This window comes from Hetaerina americana, unplaced genomic scaffold (genome assembly GCF_022747635.1).
Source record: "Hetaerina americana unplaced genomic scaffold, ioHetAmer1.1.p SCAF_32, whole genome shotgun sequence".
NCBI classification, from domain to species: Eukaryota; Metazoa; Arthropoda; class Insecta; order Odonata; family Calopterygidae; genus Hetaerina; species Hetaerina americana.
Window position 1 is genome coordinate 1611908 of NW_027286897.1, and position 12945 is coordinate 1624852.

A 12945-nucleotide genomic window follows, 5' to 3' on the forward strand; every position below is an offset into this window, starting at 1 on the left:
AAACTTTGAAAATATATGCTAACCAAATACCATATACGTAGGTGTTTATATTTATGCATTTGTTATGCTCCTATTTTATATTTTCGTGACCAGTGATTGCCAAACTTTATTGCACCAGTGTTCTTTCAATTTCATGACAAACGTGAAAAAATGAATGCAAACTGTAACAAACATTACATGAAATAATACTTATAAAATCAATTTATACGATTTTTACTTGAAAATCAATACAATTAGACGATGGAATGTTACTTATTTACTACAAATCTGAAATAAATGACTGGGATTTACTCTATGTTACTTGGTATCATTTATCTGTGCAAAAAATAAAAATATTGAAGAAGAACTAAAAATTACATTTGCAAAATATTTTCCAAAAATAGAAATCAATGAGTTCCTCCTCTTATACCCTGAGTACAAGTGTAATTGCGGATTAAGTGTGTATTCTGCCGACCAGAATGGGAGAGCATGAGAAACTATCAGCTCTGATTGTATGTTCCAACCCCCTGTTAAATGTTTGTAAAATAATTGTTTAAGAAATCGAGTAGAAGATCATTTCACATATGCTGAGACACCATATTCAGCGGTAATTCTCCAGATGAATAAGAGACTTTGTAACATGATTGATTTGTCCGTAACCTGTAAGAAGGGGTTATGAAAGGGAATTTGCCAAAGGTTGATCCAGAGATCAATGATTAGACCAAATAAAGAAGGATATGTCAGACGAATGAGCTATTACTGCGTGAGAAAATAGTATTCTATAGGGAATCAGACGCCTTCGGTCATTTAATCTCTGGATTTAAAGGCTGATAATAAATGCATTTTGCGTTGCTGTAATTATTTCTATGTTTATTTTGAGGACTGCATCAGCCCCGATACCCTCATACGGCACTCGATAGCCACTTCATGGTGTCCGAGACCACCTTGGGGTTGACCCTAACTATGTGGGAAGAAGGAAGTCTCCTTGGAGCTAGAGGATGTGACCGTCCAGGAAAAAGATCAAGGCCTTCAAGGTCCCACCCCCCGTCTCATCCCCCTCTCCATCTCAGCGGGAGAAGAGGGGTGTGGAGAGAATTGTGGAAGGGCGGGGGCGGCAAGCTAGGGCATTGTGTACTAAGGACAAGAGTTCAAAAACTCGAAGAGATCGGAATAGGGTAAAGTCTTACTTCCTTTGCTGTCATCTCACATTCTGCGGCAGGCTGAGAGGTGGGGTTGATGCGGGGAGCGTCCACCTTTGTCGGTGGGTTCGGAAAGAAGAAATAAGTTAGTTCAGGAGAGTAGGGGATAGCGGAGCCACCGTCGCTCCCCATCATCCCCACTCCTCTCCCTTTCGCGAAACCAGACACTGCGCTGTACGCGCAGCGGCATTCTTCGATTTCTCTTCATCCCGTTCGGAGGTGTGTCAGTCGGAAGGATATCCCTTCGTTTCAGTGCTCCCTCAGCACCGCTCGGTCCTGTGTTGTGTTTTCATTCGTTTTTGTGATCGTCGGCGTGCCGGTGCGGTTGGCGAAGGATCCGCGGACGTCGGTGTCTCTTTCCCGAGGATAATCGCGCCGGAAGTTTGTGAGCTATGGACGAAGGGGCCTCCGCGGCGAGGGACCTTCCGACGTGAGTTCCCTTTATACCCTGCTTCGACTTGCGGCATCGGTCGTTGAAATCACCGAAATTGCGTGCCGAGGGGGAGATATTCCCTGTGCACCGCGTTTGGTCAACGTTCGTATTTGAGCATCACTGGGAGAGAAATTGGTTCCCACCCTGATAGACGTAATTTCTGCTTTGTTTATGTAGTGGCGATGGCTTAAAAGTCGCAGTTTAGCCTGTTGGATCCCATGTTCAAAGCCGAAGGATGGCTTTGGCTCTCCAGAAAAACCCTTGGTTGTTTTCTGTTCACCAGAGCTTTCTGGAAAACCACTCGAGGCACAGAAAAAGAAATCAGAAATGAGACACCCTACAGCAAATGTGTGAATGTCACCTACTATTGAGTCGGGGTCCCACAAAGTGTTTCAATCCGGCCAGTAGAGAGTTGGACTATTAGATTTATGCGATGTTAATAATCTGCTTCTGAAAATTTTAATCAATTTAAGAGGTTACGCCCCCATAATTATTTGAGAACTTGACGGAAGAAACGTGGAGTTACGACCCCTGATATAGTTCGTTGCATTCTTACAAATTTGAATTTCACTGATAGCCTGATTTAGTTGAAATGCATTTTTCGATGTAAGCAGACAACATGCCATTCACATCACCGCATCGTGTTTATATCACATTTTTAAGAAAGAATCCGAGAAATAAGAAGTACAGCTCAGTGTTGAAAGATATGCTTGTGATTTTTGAATATATTCTATTGTTTCAGGCTTCACTTCGTGGAAGTGTTTAATACCCATTCTAAAAAGAAAGACTTGTACTTTTCCAAAGATTTAGATTCAGATTTAAATCTGTGGAAAAGTACAAGTATTTCCATTTAGTATTGTAATTTTTGATTTTTTCCTGGCACGATTCTTGAATACTATATAACCAAGATAACATACATAAAATACATAAAACCCAGAGAATTTGTAAGATAGACATGGAGTGAATTTTTATTTCTTAATCCTTATCAATAATATTTAGCACTCTTTATCATTTTGATTTGAAATGATAATGTTCTTACGTACCTTGCCATACGCCTGTGTTGGCTTAGAAGATACAATATTATCAATGCTGAAACGATGCTATCAAGAGCTTGTGATTTTACGGAACTTTTACAGTATGTTGATATTTATCTAATTAAAAACTAGGGTTGGTTGTATGAATGAAAAGGGAAATATACCACGGAAATCTGACAGCGCAACACTGATAGTCCAGTTTCGCGGTATCCTCTACTGCATGAAAATCTCAATGTATGCATCGGAAGGTTATCTTCTTTCTTTATTATTCCGTACGTTCTGGGAATATCACTCGTCCCTGCCTTTGTATTGAAACCTACTGGGTGGTGTATTTTCTGCTGGGTTTGACGACTGAAATATTTAGTGTAATCTCTTTGTAAACCTTTGCGTCGTATAAGAAATCGCGTCCTTCAATGCTGGTGTGTTGTACTAAAGAGTTTCATATTTTCACACTTTGCGGTGCAAATGAAAGGCGTCGCAACATGTAAAAATCCTTTCTCCCCAGGGCCTGTAAAACGATGATGAATTCTATGCCGGAAGCTTGCCAGTTGCACATACAATTGCACATACGATATGCGCGTTTTCAAGTTCGAAATAGGAGAGTGGAGGAAGTAGGGGAGCGTCGCCTCTTCGATAAAATCCTCTCTCGTGCCTTTTACCGCGATCGCTCAGATTTCCAGCTGTTGGACGGCCGACTCACGGGAATTCATTATATATTGTGTGGAACAAATCTGTGAGGCTATGAAATATGAGATAATTTTTGAGTATCAGGAGTAGTTGAGAGTTTGAATATCTTGTTGTGAAGTGAGCAATATGCGAAAAATATTATGGAATGCAACCAATGATTTCTTGTACATCTATATATGATCTATATGATACCTTTATAGCCACCAAGAGGGTGTGTGGCAAGGAGTAGATGCACACTAGACTTGAATTATCAACATCATGTATTGCTTAATGATTAGAAACTAAAAGAAAGACGATGGCAATGAGTCTTACAAACGGTTAGTTGTTAACCACAGTAATTTAGTTTCAACTACTATTTTACCGATACTGGGGATACATAGTATTCATAGCATTAGTTTCATATAAGTTGGGTAAAATAATGGTGAAAAACTTGGTCAACTACAATAAAAATTATAACTGGGAACATTTGACAATAACAATTATAATGGTTCCTCATCGCTTTTGAGAAAAAAAGGCATTTATTTGTTTTTGTAAAGAGACGTGTAATTTCTATACTTTATCATTATCTCGCCTTGTACACTCTATTACATGCATCTCTCTTATGCATGCTCTCTTATATATCTCCTTCTCGTATCTCATATACATGAGATATCCTACCTACGATGAGATTTGTAAATCAGTTATAATATGCTCATAAAAGGGGCCTGTTTCTAGTTCAGATTAATAAAATAGAGATATCATATATGTTTTGGCCAGAGAGGTGCAATACACTTTTTAATTTGGATATTGCGCTTGTTGTTTATTGTTAGTTTCTAGATTTTTATGCAAATCTCGTTATTCTGAAGTTTAACTTAGCCAAAAGTTTGTTGGCATGGCACCTATTTTTGGAGCTATTGAAATGTGGAGAAAGAAATACTAGAAAATTTCGTCGGAACTCTAACAGTGCTGAAGAATATTTACTACGCTGCCAGCCATTATGTGGTGTCACTGTTGCATAATTTCGAGGAATAAGCTCTTCAATGTGGAAAATATTTCTATGTGTCATTATAAGAACAAGTTTTTTACTTAACATTGTTGTCATGGCAACTAGTTTCTATGGTTGCTTTAAGTATTATTTGAAACCTGACACGGAGAAAACAAAACTAGCCGGCATGAAAACATTGTTAAGACAAAAACTGAAGGCTAAAATTCACCTGAGAGAATTACATGCTAATTTCAATAATTCTTAAATAAATTTTCCGGCTGAACCTTATGTAGCTTTATTGTGTTGTTTCTTTGTTGATATTCATGATTCCTTAGATCATGGTTAAAACTCAGGTGTGCTCGCGTCAAACAATTTAAAATAAATACAGTATTTCGTAATCAATTTTATGTAATTGAATTCCTTGAAGTATTTCACGGAATGACTGCAATTACGTAAGGTGCGAGATCTAACAGAAAAGCTATGCCCAAGGAAGAGGATAGATGCTATCAAAAGTTTCCGCTGCATGAATCTTTATTGAAAAATATTCCTCTTATTTCATAATTTCATCATATTTATTCATCTCACGGCCGTAACTAATCAGCAAAATAAGATATCCACAAACTGGTTGAAGCTGTTATTCGGGAAGTTTCCGCGGGCACAAGACCCCCAAGCGGATTAAAAAATAACCAACCGGAGGCGCGGTATAAAAAAGGTCGGGTACCTTTTGAACAGGCATCGTACGTTTTTACGACCTATTGCTCTGGGTGGAGAGTACTCTTGAGTTCGGTTCCCGTCCGTCAACTGGGACGATTCGCCGTTAACCCCATCTCATTAACTGCGAGAGTTAACCACTCCCTTCTCTAGTCCCTCTCAACCTTTCTCGCCTCTCTAAAATCCACTCTACGCGTAGCCACCCCCTAGAGGCTGTTACTCCTTATGGTAGCGTCATCCGTGCGGTCAATAAGGGTGATAGTCTGACAAAGTGGAATCAAGAAGGGAAGTCTAAAAGGTGGCGTCCGGCGGAGGGTGGATGACGATTTTTATTTGCGTTAAAGACGATGAAAACCCATGGAATAGTTTACCTTCGTCCACCAGTGCGTATTAAGGTCGTTTTGCATGATTTTTACTTCAGTCATTCGTACCAGCACTGAAATCAGAAGGTTCAACGTGGGATGCGAACTCGGAGCTAAAACTCTCTATATCTCTCAGAATATACTTTTACACGATAGAACGCTCCTTTCAATTTTCGAATTTTTTAGCGCACACTTTTGTTTTGTTTTCGATCGACTCTAGTGTTTATGTTTCAATTCCAACAAAGATTTATGTCCGTTTACACAACAGATGTACCGACCACCGCAACGCGTCGAACGCCTCCTGGAAATTGATAAGAACTTACGAGCGTCTTATCTTATCAATTTGTACTGTCAAACCGCTGTCGACTAGCCTGTATGAAATTTTGCTATTATTGCCCAGGGTGCAAATCGGCATGTACAGAAAATAATTTAGAAAATTTCTTTCATGTATACAAAGTTTTATTGCAATTAACTTTGAAAAAACCTTTTAAAAAGAAAAAAAACAATTTAATTGGGCGTATTAAACGCGCGAAATTGTTTACGCGGTTTTCATTTATCCGTAGTTCTTTTTGTGGAGGGCAACGTCGAGTTACGATGTAGTGAAATGGCAGTGTGGACCCACGTACATGTTGGTTGTTACGTTGCTACGAATGTCATCAGTGTAAACTGGGTATTAGCATTCATCATGACAGATCCCATCCATAATTATGACGAGGAAACGGCTGTGGTATCAGATGTAATGTCATTTGCCGTACATTTACTACACTTAAAAATGGCCAAAGCATTACTTTCGTTGGAGATCGCTAAAGAACCTCACTGGTGTTTTGACGGTAATGTGCAATGCACTGCTGAATTAGAACACCATCAGTAATAGAGGTTATTTACGAATGTCTCCCATTTGTAAACTCTGAGATATTTCAATCTTCGTGCGGCGTTTTTGTCCTGGAGCACATTTTTATCGACAGATGATGGAAATTTGCTCTCTACAAAAATAATTTTGATTCCAGCACCGCAGATAATAGAAACACCTCTTCATATGTGATAGGCGAATTGAATTCAAGAATCGGCTGGAAAATAATTATCGCATTTATTTCTCTTTTCATTACTGAAAATGGAATATGGCCCGTATATCGAGTACGATTCGCCCTTTTGAACAATGCAATTTGAAGTATCCTGAATTTAGTACTGAATTCAATGCTGAAATAAGTGAAAGTTAAAATCGTCGTTTAAGGACAAAATTCGCCTATCCGGTTGATACTATTGAATTAAATTCAAAATTTTGCCAGTGAGGTGTTTTGGTGGTGGTAATTTCAACATTCGGGTTGGCGGTTTGGAACTCGGTGTCTTCAGAAATTGTCACAAAATGTTTGACGTAAAATCTAACCAGGCACCATCGGTGAAAGAGACCTCGGGAGTGACTTCTCTTTCTTTCGTTCACTCATTTTTCAATGGTTAATTTCCCACGCATTCAGAAACGGTGAAAATGGCTTCGCTAGACGCATGCTTTCTGGTTGCTCTATTGCAATCGATTGGCAAATCTCAGCTGTCCACTGTGTGTATTTTAGTGCTCTCTTCGCCCACGTATCTTGTTAATGGGAGGTATTGCCTCAGTTTGACTGCTGATGTTAGCAGAAAACATTTAGTTTTTCTGGGAATTAGTAATAAAAGTTCAGTTCTCGGATATTTTAGTAAACGATCATAAATCTCTCCTTGATTATCATCATAGGAAACAATACAACTCTTGAGAGCTTCTTTGAATCATCTCTTGATGAAGGCAGGCATATCAGGTAATAAATGATCTGCCTATAACAAAGAACCGTTTTTACGGTCCATTCATGACTTCTGAAAAACATACAATGGATAAGTGTGAAACAATAGCATATAAAGCGAAAATCCGACGAAATAGATACTAAAAGATCTTTCTGCTGTGGTCTTCAAGTCTAAAAATCTTTTCACAGGTGATGCTTGGCCTGTTGGTTTAAAATTGGTTTTTTTACTACAATGTATTTTGTGTCCCTGCTTCCGCGAAATTAATTTTGAACCTTCTCCTTTTATTCCTTTCTCATTTTTTAATGTCTTTGGGTGTCCGCTGAAACTAAAACAATTTTTTGGGGGTATTTTTATGTACATCCTCATGCTCAGTTTATGATGAGTCGATTCACTGAAGAGAACACTGATTAATAGAGCGAGTAATGAATTTTATATAGGAAAGATTTTAAATATCATGAAATAGAGCAGAAGTTTCAAAAGCAAGTATCAACTAACGCAAAATTCAAGGTTTAAACAGAATGTGAAAGCAAATTCGATCATCAAAGTTTTCATTTTCCAAGGCCAAAAATATCTAAATTTGAGGCCTTGGTAGAGTAACCAATGAATTTAATCGCAAACGTCATCCTCTATCATAATTATTTTGAAACCAAAAGAGCACGATGATCGAAGGACTGCATTGTTTCAAGATTGATTTCCTCATCGTCTCTGTGGAAAGAAATACTTACCAAATGTCGAACACAGGAGCTGAGATGAGAAGGTGGGATATTGAAGTATTATTTTCATTCCTTTCATTAACTACTTAAGCGTACCCTTACTCACGAGCTTTCGTGGGTGAAACATATACGGGGAATATGTGGACAGGCTGAGAAAAAATAGGACTTATTAAGATGAGTACTGGGGAATGGTTTAAATATCAATATTATATTTCGCTGGCTAGGCTTCATTTAGAATATGCTGCAAGTGTATAGGATCTTTACGAAGTTGAATTGATTGTCCCATCGAATCGCGTGCAGCGTAGAGGAGCTAGATTTGTAAAACGTTTTTATGATAAACTTAGTAGCGTACCCAAAATATTATAGCAGCTAGGCTGGGAATCACTCACGGATCGAAGGTTAAATTATAGACTAAACCTGTTCCATAAATTGTGATGATGTTGAAAATGTATCATTAGCCCCTTCTTACTACAGGAGAAATAATGTAAATAAAATTTGCGAGATAGTGTACAGATAGATGTAAGATATTATTTTCCCCACGAACGATAAGGGATCAGAATAACTTTACCCGACCGCAGTAGGAGTTAAATGCATTTCATTTCCAAAGTAGTCTGGTATGCAATCACTCCCTACTACACACCCTAGGTGGCTTTGCAGGGTATCATGTAGATGTTTGCAGATATTCATACTTTTGACGAGTGTGGATTCATTCCCATTCTATAGACATTTGCGTAGTTCAGGTGGCTCACAAAAGTCACGCTCGAAAGAAATCGTGGATCTTGTGACTAAGGCCTTCCTTAGGTACGGAGGCCGTTTATACATGATTATCCTTATCACAATATTTGTAGAACTGTCAGAACGTTTTGGAATGTTTATTAATCGATGGTTGGGCATTGAGTATACAACAAATGACATATTTGAGTACATCATTTTCTATTAATCCCATGAGTACATTTTATTTGAATGGCAGTAATATTATGAAAGTAACATTCTGTCATTATAAACAAGTAAGTCTATAACATGAGCTCCCTTCATATCACGGGTTCTGTGAAAGAAATGGTACGTCCATTGTGGGCAACCTGCCTATCGAGATTACCTGAACAGGACATTTAGGTTAATGTGTACTGATCCATTCAATCGTCCTGGTCGCTTAAATCGCATCCAAATATATGATAATATTATAAGAAACAAAATAATATTTTAATTATTGAATTCAAGCTCCAAATCGACATCCTCAACATGAACACGGAGTTCTAAAATTGGAGTATCCAGATATCTTCTAGGCTCCATACTCTTAAACTTCAACAAATAATCACGCAATAAATTAATATGTGGACAGTGACTTCGTATACTTAAAGATAAATTAATAAAATGAGTTAAGGATTTTCGTTTGGGGCCCAAGTGATGAAAAGTGACAATTTATGGAATTCTGTGATTGCCATTATGCCATTGAGTCCGTCTTCTTCATTCCGTCCGTCTTCATTTTCTCCTTTACGTCAATAACGTCAATTCCCATATAACCGAAACGTCATAATATTCGCCCATTTTTGGGCCATCTACCGATGCTTAAAGAAATCAAACGGACTATGAGGCTCTTTTCAGCGATCTTAACAACTTTGCCTCCTACCCCTGGCAAATTTTTAACAACAAGCCTTCCTTGGACAAGCAATCCTTATGAATGTACAATCAAAGCCTAGAAGGGATGGATATGAAATCTGCAATCATGTCTAATATCTGGAAATCAAACTATCATTGGACGTGACATGTTGGAAAGCACTTTGGGAATATCTTCGGAGCTGCACGAAGGAAACTAGGATCTATCAAGCAAGTGGCGGGGAAATTAGTAATAGTGGAGAGTGAGTAGAAAAGTTAAGAAAATCATTTTTGCTCAGAGATCATGTTGAATACCTATCAACCGTTCGGGGGCGATCCCAGACACACCTACAAGTTATCTCCGAATCAAACAAAATACCTAAAGAGAATATATTTCCGATTTTAGAAAATATAAAGGGATAAACGAAGGGGTTATATTTTGAGGTAGGCCTTGGAAGAACAAAACATTAGCTATTAAACTATCAGATCAATGCAAATAATTTGAATTCAACATTAAAACAGAGGAAATTTTCATCGTTCCGAATTAAATAGTTGTCCTAGACCATATCGAGAAGTTACGGTACTTTGTCTACCGAACAGATGGCCTTAAGGAGTCTTTTTTCTCAGAGGTCACCTTGACCTCCTTGCACCATTCATGATAAAAACAACTGTGGCTATAACGTAGGGTATTTCGTATTTCCCAAAAGCAAAACGATACACCGTGTTAATAATCGCCAATAATTCTAATGGTCGGTGATCTAACACTCCCTGCCACACGCCCTCGTGGTAGGGAGTGTTGAATAGATCCTTGCAGGATATGCAGTTATGCCTTATGCTTGTCCGTGCTCAATTGCAACAGTTAAGCTTTCTGGAGATTCAAAGGGAGATTGGGTTTTGGGGAGGGGATCGGTGGGTGGAGGAATGGACACGCGAGAGAGTTTAACAGTCCTTGGTCGACACTCTGGGTGGAGGGGTTGCGATGAGTAGGGGCGGAGTGCATCAGGGGTTAACCTTGTATGCCGAGGGGAAAGTTTGATTGGTTCAGGTTGGGAGCTGTGTATTTTACTCCTGAGATGTGAGGATCAATTGCGCCTGTTGGGGCCGAGCTCATTGACCAAATATTCAAAAACTAAGTTTGGCAATGCAAAATTTCCAATCGCTCTTTTGGTCCCGTCCAATCCTCCTTTAAAATGATTGATTGTGGTATACTAATAAGTGGGCCCTTGAGGAGCTATTCTACAAAGTGGGGAGTTGTATTATGGTAATAATTATTAATGGAACACAAGCTGTATTTTATTGTTTGAAAATTTCATCCCGTATCCTCCATATGACAGGAATTGCAATTCTTGAATTACTTAGTGTCTGTTACATCGGTATATTGATATGTAATATATGCGATACTGTGCTGTTAACTACGTGGCACATTTATGCCGCCTGAAACGGTGTCTTGGAAGGTTTAATTCCATTCAAGCTGACTCAGTGAGATAGTATATACACAATTAGGATCCCTTTTTTAACATGAAAACAAGATTCAATTGAGGGCATACACTCAATTATATATTCAAAACTCAAAACCTAAATAATATTGGTCATCTAGAACCATAAGAAACTTTATCCCTAACCGATTGTTTTGAAAGATTAGTGAGGCCACGACTTTGTAGTGTTCCAATATGGTGATAGGAGAGGAAAACAACATTGATGACTTAACGTTCCACGGAAAATACTCTTGTTATGTGCATAATAGTTTCTCCGCGACATTGTCAAAGAGGTGGTGGTTGTTCGGGTCCTATCTCTCGCCCTTTTCCCTGTTCCTCTCACGTTCCCAGTCATCTCCTCATGACGATACATATGCATATGAGTGTTTGTATATTACATTATGTATGAGTATTTCTATTATAGCATTAATCCTGTAGATACTACGGTGTAGCGAATTCATTTGACTCTTAAGTGTATACTCTGCAAACCAATAAGTCAATATTTTTTGTTATTTTCCTCTTAAAAACGGGTTTATTTCTTAGTGCTCGTAGCAATTGTCGATTTAATTGAAAAACTATTATGCATTTACAGAGCTTAATTCAGGAGCCAAAGTTGATTATTCTAATAGCGTTGTATTTACACACAAATGATTTATTGAGCAGTTATCACCACGTGGTTCGCGCGATTTTTAGATTGTTCATCATAGCCCATAATGACTTACAATCAGTGGGTTGCGACACTTTAATTATGAAAACGTGTGTTTCTCATTGAAACTTTGGCGATCCCGGACCTCAGAAGGGCGTGGTTCCTTTGGTATTTTGGAAAAAAGACGATCGATTCTCAGGCGGGCCATTAAATTGGGGGCAGAGTGAAGGCGGGAGCTGTCGGGGCGAGAGGGAAGAATTGGGGACTTCGCAAAAAATGCTGAGCTTTCGACGAATTTCTCATCCCATGACTTGCTGTTCCAACTACCTGCTTTTTCAATGAAGTTATTTTTGCTGAAATCTTTTGATGAACCTGTTGTAATACCTTGTCATGCTATTTTTTCATGCTTGAATATTAATGCTATTTTTATGACTTAGTTAGTCCTCATTTTTTTTATGAGCTCCTTGAAATAACAATGGTAGGATATTTATTCCCGAGGAGGTTTCAGAAAAAAATTCTTCCCCCGCTATGATTGCTCCGCGACCTCAATTTGCAGTAACTTGTTATCCGGACCTAACTGGTGTAAGTATTGATAATAGTTTCTTGCTTATCGCTACAAAGCTAATTGTTTGTTTACCGTTATTATGGAGAACGTTTGGGAATGGAGAATTCCTTTCATAAGCATGGATCACAGATTATTTACTGAGAAGTCATTTTACCGCGATGGTAAATGTTTGGAATCTTGAATCAAAGACAAAATAATACGGATATAATAATTAAGGAAAATAATTAGATTTCCTTTTCATTTTTGAAGATAATAACGTGAACTTAAATAGGCCTCGTACATAGTCCTTCTAATTCCATTCGACAGCTGTTCTGTTCGTGGGATCTCAGGTTTTTCCGGCGTATGGTATTCAAGAAGTTCTCTCGGGTTTCCCACCGGGTCAGGTTGCAGTACACCAGGGTACACCAACGCTGTTAACAAAATTTTGTGTTTTTAACATACCTTCGGATTTGTATTCAGTAATGTCAGTATTTTTTTATTTTTAAATTTTACCCTGACCTAAGAGATTCCTCCATTAGTTCACCAAAACAAAATTCCTTGATTCACTAAAACCAAACTCGCTGAAAATATGATTTAAGAAATACGATTATTAAAATTCTGAGACTGACTAATCCTTCAGCGTCCTCCAAGACGCTGAAACGCTTTAACGTGACGCTTGTATCGTACGAAAGTTCACCATAGTTGATCTTTAATTAAACCCTAACTGTTTTCAAGGTATTTCGCGTCATCTGAATGTAAGTGATAACAGCGTTCAGTAATTGATTTCTAATAACCCTGGTTTTGGGATGATTTTCATGTGTATAAATTTGGGTTG

At 38.4% G+C, this 12945-nt stretch overlaps 1 protein-coding gene across 1 annotated transcript in view; it reads left to right on the forward strand.

The window, feature by feature from the left end:
- The first annotated feature begins 1402 nt into the window (after window positions 1-1402).
- The window catches only part of LOC139691313 (ABC transporter G family member 20-like), a 94312-nt gene continuing 82769 nt past the window's right edge, over window positions 1403-12945 (forward strand). The window contains exon 1 of the mRNA XM_071589078.1: window positions 1403-1608. Coding sequence (XP_071445179.1) covers window positions 1571-1608 — 38 coding nt within the window. The 5' untranslated portion in view covers window positions 1403-1570. The remainder of the gene's footprint in view (window positions 1609-12945) is intronic.